This window comes from Cebus imitator, unplaced genomic scaffold (genome assembly GCF_001604975.1).
Source record: "Cebus imitator isolate Cc_AM_T3 unplaced genomic scaffold, Cebus_imitator-1.0 Scaffold83, whole genome shotgun sequence".
In the NCBI taxonomy this organism is placed as follows: domain Eukaryota; kingdom Metazoa; phylum Chordata; class Mammalia; order Primates; family Cebidae; genus Cebus; species Cebus imitator.
Window position 1 is genome coordinate 668,243 of NW_016107398.1, and position 11,361 is coordinate 679,603.

The 11,361-nt window shown below is 38.5% G+C and overlaps 1 protein-coding gene across 1 annotated transcript in view; it reads left to right on the forward strand.

Annotated features, from left to right (window-relative positions):
- DAAM1 (dishevelled associated activator of morphogenesis 1) overlaps positions 1-11,361 on the forward strand; it is a 191,472-nt gene that overhangs the window by 133,763 nt on the left and 46,348 nt on the right. Inside the window, exons 4-6 of the mRNA XM_037740467.1 lie at positions 3,411-3,482; positions 8,914-9,008; positions 11,288-11,357. Coding sequence (XP_037596395.1) covers positions 3,411-3,482; positions 8,914-9,008; positions 11,288-11,357 — 237 coding nt within the window. The remainder of the gene's footprint in view (positions 1-3,410; positions 3,483-8,913; positions 9,009-11,287; positions 11,358-11,361) is intronic.

Consider the following 11,361-nt stretch of genomic DNA (forward strand, 5'->3'; position numbering starts at 1 on the left):
TTTTTGAGGGGGGCGGGTCTTGCTATGTTCTCCAGGCTGATCTTGAACTCCTGGCCTCAAGGGATCCTCCCACCTTGGTTTCCCAAAGTGCCAGGATTACAGGTGTGAGCCACTGCACCCAGCCCCTCTCTACAGATTTGCTCCCCTTTGGTATACTCTGTTAATTCAAACAGCACTGTAGTGGAAAATTTTCATGATTATATATCTGTGCAAGTGTGAACATGTAATTATAGGCTAAATTCCTGAACGTAAACTTACAGGATCAAAGGCTATATGGATTTTAAATGTGAACAGTTACTACCAAAATTTACTTCCAAATTGGTTGCTGTGATGTTTACAGTTCCAGTTACAAGGACACTGAATGGCCGTAACCGGAGACTCTGAAACAGTATCATTATCATCAGAGCTAGCATTTATTGAGCATGTTTTGTGTGTACTCTTCCCAGTGCTTGCTTTATTTGTATTAACTTTTTAAGTTCTCACAAATATGCTATGAGGTGGGAGGCACCTATTTCAGATAAGGAAACTAAAACTGAGTCACAAAGAGGTTACTTAAGAGCAACATAGCTAGTGAGTGACTTAGGATTCAAGTGCTGCTGGTGGTGAGAGAAGTGGATCACAGTCATCTTGGAGGTGATAGAGATGATAGTGGGGTCCTCTGTGAGCGAGAGAACTAAGAAACAATGCAAAATTCATTCTTATAGGCAAAGTGATGTTGAGAAAAATAAATGCATCCTTGTACATTTAAAGAGGATGGGAAAGGATCTCTTAGAATTTTTTCCTAGCCACTGACCAGAAATTTGGAATGAAAAATGTGCTATTTGGAAATGAGGTGAAACTAGAAAGACAGTATATTTCTTTATCTTTTAAAAGAGTTGGATATTAAAAAAAAAAGTCGTTGTTCTTGAAGATACTTTGTACTGTACAAGTCCTCTCTTCTAGCAAAAGGCTCTCCCATCCACAGAATTTGGGATAATGGGAACAAAGTATACAATCTAGAAAACAGATTGAAACAGTAATCAGTGCAAGCTGAGAGCAAAGGCAAAGTATCAAGGTGAATTGCATCCAGCAGGAAATCTTGTCCGTGAATATTCTCTTATAGGTATCTATCAACCTCCTAAGGAAACAGGAAGAGTTGGATTACAGAAATAAAATTAGTGTTCAGATCCCCCCAGTATCCTCCGGCCAGAGAACAGTTGCCTTCATCTCCTTCTGGCTTATGCTTCTACAGAGCTACAGACCCTTAGCAGCCTCACAAAGTAGGAGGAGAGAGTTTTGGTTCAGAGGTGGGAGTTTCACATGCTCCTGCAGCACACATATGCATGCAGGGACCAGTATTGTGCAGGGGAAACTGGAGATGCATTGCCCAAATGAAGAACTCTGAGGATCACCCCCCAGTGATAGCAGTTAGTATATTTACAAGAAAGTTTCACATACTTTTGCTTGTTTGGTTTTCTCAGAGCAGATGCATGTGAAATAAAAATGAAGCTTTCTTTCCCTTATTTTGAGGACAGTATCTACATGTGCTGTTAATCTATTTGCATTATTAAAACATTTCCTAACTGTAAAGATTTCTCTCTGTGTACCAATCTTCAGTTTTAAGAATGATCTCTGTTCTGTAACTGTTAAATATTAAACTTACAACAGACAGGCTCTTGTAGGCCTCAGTTAAGGGCCTTGATTTTGTTTTAGTTTTGGAAATTTGCCCTACTTTGGGGGGATGGAGAGATCTGGCACCTTTTACTTTGTTTTATAGGTTCAAATACCATTGAATATCACTGTGAGTTTTGGCTTGTTAAATACATTGGTGAGAGTGGGGTTTTGCTAATTTGGATACTCCCTTTTAAGAGTTAAGAAGGGTTTAGCATTTATACTACTGCTCTAGCTATTTTATTAACATGTTAAATTATAATCAAGGCCTGTTTCTAAAGACTCATCAGATTTCCTAAAAGTTTTGAAACTATGGGAGTGTAATCCAGTCCAACTTCAAAGCCTCTGCTGTAGCCTTAGTCCCCATCATCTGGCTTATTCAATCTCCAGATGAAATTCACACAACTGCCTGGGTTGAGATATCACTTACTGCCAGCTTTTAAGGCACTGTAAGCAATAGTTACTTTACCCCCTTGTTGTGACTACTTAAAAAAATCATTTTGAAATTATGTTTCTTTTAATCCACCTGTAGACCTGTCTGGAAAGGTTTGCTAACAGAAAGTCGTTTTTTTTTTTTTCTTTTAGGTATAATATAGGACTGAAATTAAATGCCCCACCTTGAAACCACTCTCTTGAGGGTTGGGATTCTGACATCAGGATATAGAGCTCTACTGAAAGAGTTGTTAAAACATAATAGGTAGTCACTACTTCGTTATAAGACAGCAGCTGTGTGTACATGGCACAGCATCTTCTCCACTGGGTTGGGATATTGATTGTATTCAGGTGCTCTTTGAATGTGAAGTTAAAGAACCAAAATTTTCCTTTTTAGGTCTGTTTGATCACATGGGTAACTCACAGCCACATAGATGTGTAAACATGCATTAGACATTCCTTACCACAGTGCCATCTTCTGCTGGGCTCAGTGCTCAGGTGGAGCAGAGGGCACAGCCAACTGCTAACTGCTTTTTTTTTTTTTTTGAGATTTGACTTGAGGTTGACACAGATCTCCCATCCACAGAAGCCCGGTGTGGGGGGCTTAGGGGCTGGCTCCAGGTCACCCTGCTCTATAAGAGGCAAGGCTGGCTGAGACAGTTTAGGAGTGGGTGCCTGAATTTGTTGGATTTCAGTTCTTTTCCACTTGGTTCTTTTCTATCAAAACTACTGAGCTGTTACAGCATGAGGGCTGTGCCTGGGACTAACGTCAGTTCATTCTACTACCTTCCATTCAGTGTCAGGCTTCAGTCTTCTGCCTCTTCATATGAAGCAGCACTTAATTTTTGCCACATCAACTGAAACCCTTCTTCAAGTTTTTATTGTTTGCTGGAGTCTGAATATCCTAACTGAAAAAGTCTGGTAAATAACTGGCTGAATCTTAATGGTTACCTTTAAGGCAAGTTTCCTTCTCTCATGGATTCCATCCAGATGTGTAGTCTACCAGAACTGTCCAGTATAACATAGCCCCCTGAAGAAATAACAACTTTACACCACTTAAATTCTTCTTGATCCACACTTCAGAAAATGTCCCCTTATCACACCTAACTCAGACTTCAGCACTCTCTGTGGAAATTGAGCTGCGAAGACCACCCTAGTCAAGTAGGCAGTCCGATAATTTAAAGCCAACATTTGAAAATAAATATGTCCTACCTTCATGTCTTCTAAAGGCTTGAATGTGTCATTGTCTGGGTGCTCTGGAAGTCGGATTGTTTCTGGGTGCTATGTGTGTATGTTGGGTGATATGTCACTTTTTTCCCCCTTTTTAGGAACAAGAAGAAAACAAGGGAGCTACAAGTTGGCCTGAATTCTACATTGATCAGCTCAATTCCATGGCTGCTGTAAGTAGACTTTTATGTTCTTTGACATGCTGTTTAAAATGCAAGCATAGTACAAAGTACACAGTTGCACAATAAATTCGATTGAGTATGACCTATCAAAAGTCATTACCTTTCCATCCTAAACATTCAATGCTGAAGAAAGGAAAGGGGGTAGGAGGGGTACTTGGCAAAGTGATTTTTCCAGTATGTTTTAAATAAAATCAGCACACACTAAAATATAATTGAGTTTAATGTTGTAAGTGGAAATGTAGTCTGAAATCTGGCTTGTGTTCAACTTTAACTTGCAATTGCTCTTACCAGTCACTCAGAGCTTTGTTATGGCAGCACTATTTTAAAAGTTAATACCGTTTTTAATAATATGATTAAGTGATTTCTTTAGTATATTCCTCCCATTCTCTTTCTTCCTGAGAACTTGGTTATTCCCTGGCTTCTTGATTTTACAGTGGACCAAGTGCTCTTTTACTCATATAATAGGTCAGGAATTGATGAAGTAAGTGGTTTAATGAAAAGGCATCATAATAATATTGCTGAGATGTCCTTGGAAAATCTTTAGTACGTGGATTTTGGGTTCAGTAATTGCTTAAAATATATTCTCAATGTCCAAAATATGAATCCTGATTGCATGGATGTCTATGATGTCAGCATTGCCAGCAGCTTGAGGGGCACCTATTCATCACAGCTAAAATTCACAGCAGAAAATAAGTCATCAATCTTTGAGCCTCCATAGCTTAAATCTCATTATGGTTGATAAGAATTGGAGCTTGCCCGCAGTGGAATGCAGTCTTTCTCAGTGGGCACACTCATGATTTTAAGAGTCAATCTGTTATATTCAACTTGGTGTTTATAACATGCAAGTAGATGATAGCTTCTAGAATACTTTCTTCTACCTCCTTCCTGCCCTCTCTCTTTATGGAGAATAAATTTCTTATCACTCAAACATTTTAAATGGTCTCATAACATTTTCCTCCTGCTGGAATAGTTAAAAACTGATTAGAATATGTGAGTCATTCACACGTTTACCAACTTTTAGAGGTCTTGACTTTTAGTAACTTCCTCTTTTAGCTTTTATTCTTAGAAGATGCTTCTTTTGCTGTCATACAATGAATAATAAACAGCCTGGTTATTATGAACAGGGCTGTATAAATTATAGAAGAAACTATGTAAGTTCTTTCCCAAGGATTTCTAGTCTAAAAGCATAGCAGAAATGAACAGAAAATAACCACCAAATCCTCCTTCTTCAAAGCATCTCACACAATGCCAAAGATGAGAAAAGAGTGATCTCAGCATTTGTATGACTATGGTAACAGAGCATAAGATTTGTGATGACCACCAGGGATTTTCTGTACATCTGCCTAAGCAATAATAATTTGGAGCCATTTATATTTCCTGCATGGAAAGGCGATTTTCTAAATTCTTGGTCCTGGCTATTAGGAAAAAAAGAATTGTTTCTCCTTCTAATTAAATCTGCATTGTTTGATATCTAACAAGAGAAGTTGCTTATTTGTTAATGAATTCTTTTCTGTAAATGGAGAAATGCTAAGTACTATATGGATTTTTCCTTTCTTCAAGTATAGGACAGTTAGATTAATTTGTCCTTTAGCGACATAATCCCTGCCTTGTCTGGAGTAGACCTGGTTCATGTGTGTCCTACAGGGCTGGTGATGTGCCAACATGTGGGTGGCCCTTCTCTAGGAGCCTCCTCTCTCCTCCATCCAGCTCCTTGGACAATTCTTTGCCACATTCTTGAGTGATCTACGTTTTAACTACTGTGCGTTTGGATCCTAATCCAAAATCCTTCCCAAGAGCACCACAAGTCTATTAAATTGTCAGTGACTTTGCTGTTCTTTTTGTGTCAAACACCTAAGAAAGCTTTCTAATGTTCCTTTTAGGACTGAGGCAGCATCTTTCCAGGGTCAAAGGTAAAAGGTATTAATAGTCCATGAATTAATAAGGCCTCGAAAATCCTGCATACTTCAGGGAGTAAGGAGATCTGATGAGACCAGAAACCCTGTGCTGGGTTTTCTGTTTTTCTCAACAGTGTGACTGCCACCACCTTCTTGCATAGTTCTGGCTAATCCCTCTGATGTCCATACTGGAGAATTCTTGATAACACACAGCAGAAATCCTGAGATACTGTCTCTGGGCAGTAGAAAGGTACACAAGTCCTCCAAATCCTTTCATGGCCCAGCAGCTAGACTCTTTGGTTCTCTGCTTAGGGCATTCTTGAAGGGGCGTTTTTCCACATTGTCATCACCCATTGTCTGTAGAATCAGCAGCAACTACTGCTTTGGAGTGTGCCTCACATGACAGGCAGGATAACAGGTGCTTTACATGTTTGAGGTCCCACCAGCACCCTATGCTGTAAGTGCTATTTATAGATAAGGAGTCTGAAACTCCAGAAAGGTTACCTTGTTTAAGGTTATCTAATTAGGAGGTGGCCATCTAATTGGGAATTTAAACCCATCAGTCTGAGCCCAAAGACTCCTTTCCAATTTGCCTCTCACTAACTCAGTTTTTGAAACCCTATGGCATGTGAATGAGGCCTGGTTATCCCACCTTCTCCCCACCCCCAGGCCTAGCAAGACTGACTTTTCTGAGATGGGACAGGCATCTGTTTTCTTTAATGCCTCAAGAGTCTGATAAACAGTCCAGGTTGAGAACTGCAGCACTTACTAGTCTGTGAAGCCAGCCTTTTGTGGAACAAGTTCAGTTACTTTATGTAAGCCTCATTACAAGAATGCTTTGTTCTTTAAAGGACCCCTGAGTGATCTGTTGGCTTTTAAAGAGTGAAAAATAGTATAATAAAAGAGTGCAGCCTAACAGGTTCGAGAAGGACCTGGGCTTTCTTTATATGTGGCTTCTCCATGCATTCTTAAGGAGGAAGACTTCAAGGTGAAGTTCAGTATGCCTAGTAGGCTGGCTTACTGATTTCCCACCAAAGAAATGATTCAATCAGGAGCTAAGTTCCAGACTCCCAGCAGGAATGATTTCTGGGCCACATTTGTCCATATCTGTCAGACCCATGTGTTCCAATGTATACCTCAGCAGCTTTAACAGAAAGATCCTCTGCAAGGATGTACTTTGTCCTTGCCTGCTTCTCATGTGAGCAGGTATTGAGTAAGGACATAGAGCATTCAACGAAACTTCCACAAAGCCTGTACATACTAGATATTTGGCATATTAGTCATCTTCAGAAATGTAGGCATCTCCCTTATCTACTAAAAGTTGCAAATTAAACCTTCTTCCCAAATGTGAGGCTTGAAAGCTTGAAACTTCTTATAAATTATTTTGTTTTGAAAAGTCACATTTAGAACAAGTTCAGCTATATGTCCTCAGTTACGTCAACCCAATAAATATAATCTCAGACCCAAGCCTAAATATATCACACATAGAAAATGTTGTAGTCTCTTCTGTTTTGAGAGAAAGGTTATATGTTCCTTACACAGTATTGGGAAAGGAAGTTCCAATTTAATTTTCTTTGACATTTCATAAATCTCCCAACTCTAGTATGGAGAGACTTAATATAGTCTGCTGCTATTCAAATGTTCCACCCTCTTCAAAATTTCTAAAAGGCTAAATACATGCATTTTTATTTGTACCTGCGGCTCACAATAAAATGTATAGTCTTTAATTTGGGGATAGTTTTGTGTCATTAAGCTTAGGAACAAGGAATGATATTCATAAAAGGCTTGATTCTGAGCTACAGATTCCAAGTGATTGCATAAGAGTCCGAACGAGTTCAGCTGTGTCATTGGAGATTAAACGTTCTTGGCTGGATTTGTGTGAATTTTCCAGGGGATGGGTCTCAGGGAGCTTTGGGGAATTCATTGACTGTTTCTGCACACAGCTTCCTTCCTCGTCATCCCCTGGTGACAGCTGTCCAGGAGCATCACCAGCAAGAGGACAACTTTAGCAGAAACAATAACAGTCTTGGCTTTTATTTCAGTTGCCGTAAATGATACTGATGTGTTATATTTATTTTGCTTTGAGCTTTACCCTTCTCATTATGAAATCATATTTAGGTTTTAGTTAACATTTAGTTACTTAATGCTGATACTATTGATTGTCACCCTTGATGATTTATGGTCCTGAAAGAAAAGCCATGACTGGATCATTGAGACTCATGGATATGAGTCAGGCTCTTCTTTTTCAATACAGTTACCCCAATCTATTTCCTAGCCAAGTATTTCTGTCAGAATTTGTAATAGGTAAAAAGATTGAAACTAGACAACATGTGTTCCGAATAGGATGAAGAACAGGGACTGGGAGCTCCATGGTGGACGTTCCTGGAATCATAAGATTGGGGGTACTTTAGTACAGACAGATGATCACAGAGTGAAAGTGAATGGAGTCATCAGATTGGGGGTACTTTAGTACAACCAGGTGATCACTGAGTGAAAGGGAATGGAAAAGACTAGACACCTTACTGGCATTCACAATTTTATAATAATTGCAATCTTACATAGAACCTTGCTCTCGCGGCATCAGCATTGCCTAGATATGTGTCAGGAATGCAATATCTCAAACCTCACCCCAAACCAGGCTCAAACCAGACATACCAGGCTCCACATTTTAAGACTATCCTCAGGTGATTTTCAAATCCACATTAAAGTTTGAGAAGGACTGCTCTAGCAGATCCCTGCATAGAAACACGCGCGCGCGCGCGCACACACACACACACACACACACACACACACACACACACACTCTCTCTCACTCAGACTCACACTCTGATTTCTAAATGATGGTGAATCATTTCTAGAAGTCAAGCCTTTACTCTAAAGGAATTGCCTATCCTAGTAATAGCTCCAATTTAATTGTTCTTCTTAAAAAATGATTTGATGTAACAAAATTCCTTTCATCTTGATTACACTTTTTGGCTGAGGAATAGGAATGGTAGTGTGGGAGGACTGCTGCCCACCTCCTTTTTGATAATGTGATAATTGCTCAGACTCTGGGACTTGAGATTTGCAGAACTTGAAATTGTGGCCTTGTATCCTACATGTCATACAGCTCACATCTTTTGAACCCACCAAATTGGGTGTTCCCTGAAAGTGTTACAGCTTGCCATTCTTGAATTAGGATCAATATGAATAATTTTTCATATTTCACTATATTACTCAGATGTAATTGCCAGAATGTTGTATTCAACTACAGGTTCAATCTTATTTCTATCAAATACAAATAGTAATATCTACATCAAAGTGTAAGTGTAGAATAGTTATACAAACATTTGGGCAACATAGTCTCTACTAAGATTTCTAAACTTTTCCTTAAAGCTTTATTTAGAATTTGAAGGACCTAGCTTACTTGATTATAGATTTATTATTTATATTTAAAGTGATAATAACAAAGAATCTTAGGTTTGTCTTGTTTGTACTGTAATTAAAAAATAGAATTTGAAGAAGTGACTTCTGTTTTCTTTGCACAGAGAAAATCTCTGCTGGCTTTAGAGAAGGAAGAAGAAGAAGAGAGAAGTAAAACTATAGAGAGTTTGAAGACAGCACTGAGGACAAAACCAATGAGGTAATTTTCCCTGGTTAGCATGGTTTTTTTCCTCTCCTTTTTCCCTCCTTTTTTCTGCAATAGTCAAACCTTCTAGTAAGTCTTAAGTTAAAACCATGAGTAAACCATGAGTAATATACTTTAATCATTAACGTTTAATAAAATTATTTTCTTCTGTTAAAAGGTATACAGGCAGCCACTAGGATGGCTAAAATAAAAAAGACAGAGACTTTAACAATGGCAAATTAGTAGGCAGGAATGTAGAAAAATTGGAACCCTCATTCATTGCTGCTAGGAATGTAAAATGGTGAAGCCACTTTGAAAAGGCTTTTAACAGTTTCTCAGAATTTTAAATACAGTGTTGCCATATGACTCAGTAATTCTACTCCTAAGAATATAGCCAAGGGAAATGAAGACATGTCCCCCAAAAACATGTATGCAAATGTTCATATCATTATTCATAATGGCCAAGAAGTGGAAACCACCATATATCCATCAGCCAATGAAATGATAAATTAAATGTTATATATCCACAAAATGGAATATAATTTGGCTACAAAAAAAGGAATGGAGTGCTGATACATGTTACAACATGAAATAACCTTGAAATATGCTAGGTGGAAGAAGCCAGTAACAAAGGAGACCACATACTGTATGATTCTATTTATATGAAATGCCCAGAATAGGCCAATCCATAGAAACAGAAAGTAGATTAGTGGTTGCCAGGAGCTGAGGAAGTGGGGAAAATGTTCTCTTTGGGTGATTAAACTGTTCTAAAATTAGATAGTGTTGATGGTCACACAGCTCTGTGAATATACTAAAAACTACTGAATTGTACAATTTAAAAGGGTGAATTTTACGGCATGTGAATTATTTCTCAATACAACTAATTTTTTTAAGATGGGTAGACTTTCTGGCAATAGTGATTCATTTCCTCTCTGATAATCAGCTTCTCTGGTGTGCCTCCTGCACTTTCATTTTCCTTTAATGCCTGTAGGATTTGGTGACGTGTTGAGGTTCTTACATGTACATTTCATGAGCACAGGTGCTATGAATGAAGCCAACTGGTTTAATGAGCTTGGCTATAGCTGGGTCATGTGGTTGGGTGAAAAGCCTAGAATATAAAGATTCCCTTTCTTTATTTGACTATAAAATGAAAACTTAGAAAAGTCTGATTCATGAAAAATGTTGTGTAGTTATATGACTGAGATCTAGACTATCCTGTCAGCGTTTCTGTCAGTGTGTTCTGTATTCTCAGATGTTGATCAATATCCAAGGCTAAGTAACTTTGGAAAATTTATCACGTAAACAGGTTATGTTACTTCTGAGCTTTTCAGTGGCTTTAATATATACATATGTATTGTGAGTTATTCTCATTGATTAGCTTAACATTAAGTGTAACAAATATTAATAAAGTTAATATACAACATAAGTATTGCTTTATTATTCTATTCCATGTACATGGAATAATGAGATTCCATGTAGCATGTCATACAAGAGAATAGTTTTTTAATAAAATTTTTGGGATATAGATTATCATTTGTTCGTCAAGCAAATATTTTGGAATGTAAGGAAGCTCTTGACTTTCATTAATAGGGCGTTTAGGTCAGCGATCAGCACTTACAAGTGCCTCAGCAGTCAACATAAAAGCGCATGGCCGGACATTGTCACTCACTATCCCAGCTACTTGGGAGGCTGAGACAGGAGGTTTGCTTGAGGCCAGGAGTTCAAGACCAGTCTGGGCAAAATAGCAAGTCTCTGTCTCTAAAGAAAATTAAAAAGAAAAAATTGACTGAGAATGGTGGCATGTACCTGTAGTCCCAGCTACTTGGGAGACTGGGGTGGAAGGATCACCTGAACTCAGGAGTTCGAGGCTGCAGTGAGCTATGACAGAGAAAGACCTTGTCTCTCTTAAAAACAAAATGGGGGGTGGGTTGGGGTATTGAAACTATATGCTAAATAACCCAGGATCTGCAAATGATTTTAACCTAAGACAAGATATGTATTCTGAGTATTCTCTTGCTTTTTTATGAGCATGTGATCTGTTGGTTCTTTGTACTTGTTGAGATGTGTTTATCACAAATGGAGGTTTTTGTTTGTTTTCTTTTTTTTCTCCACACTTTTGGTTAGACCTGACCATTGGGTCTGTGCCAAGGAAGCAGCAGAGCATTAAAAAGACTTTATCGGTGTAAGACTTCAGGAACGAAATCTTACTTTCCCCCACCCTCAGGATTTTTCTATTAGGGGCTATTATAAAACCCCAAAGGGACTTAAGTGTGGTGTACTTCTCTTCACGACAGGTTTGTAACCAGATTCATCGACTTGGATGGCCTGTCATGTATCCTCAACTTTCTAAAGACTATGGACTATGAGA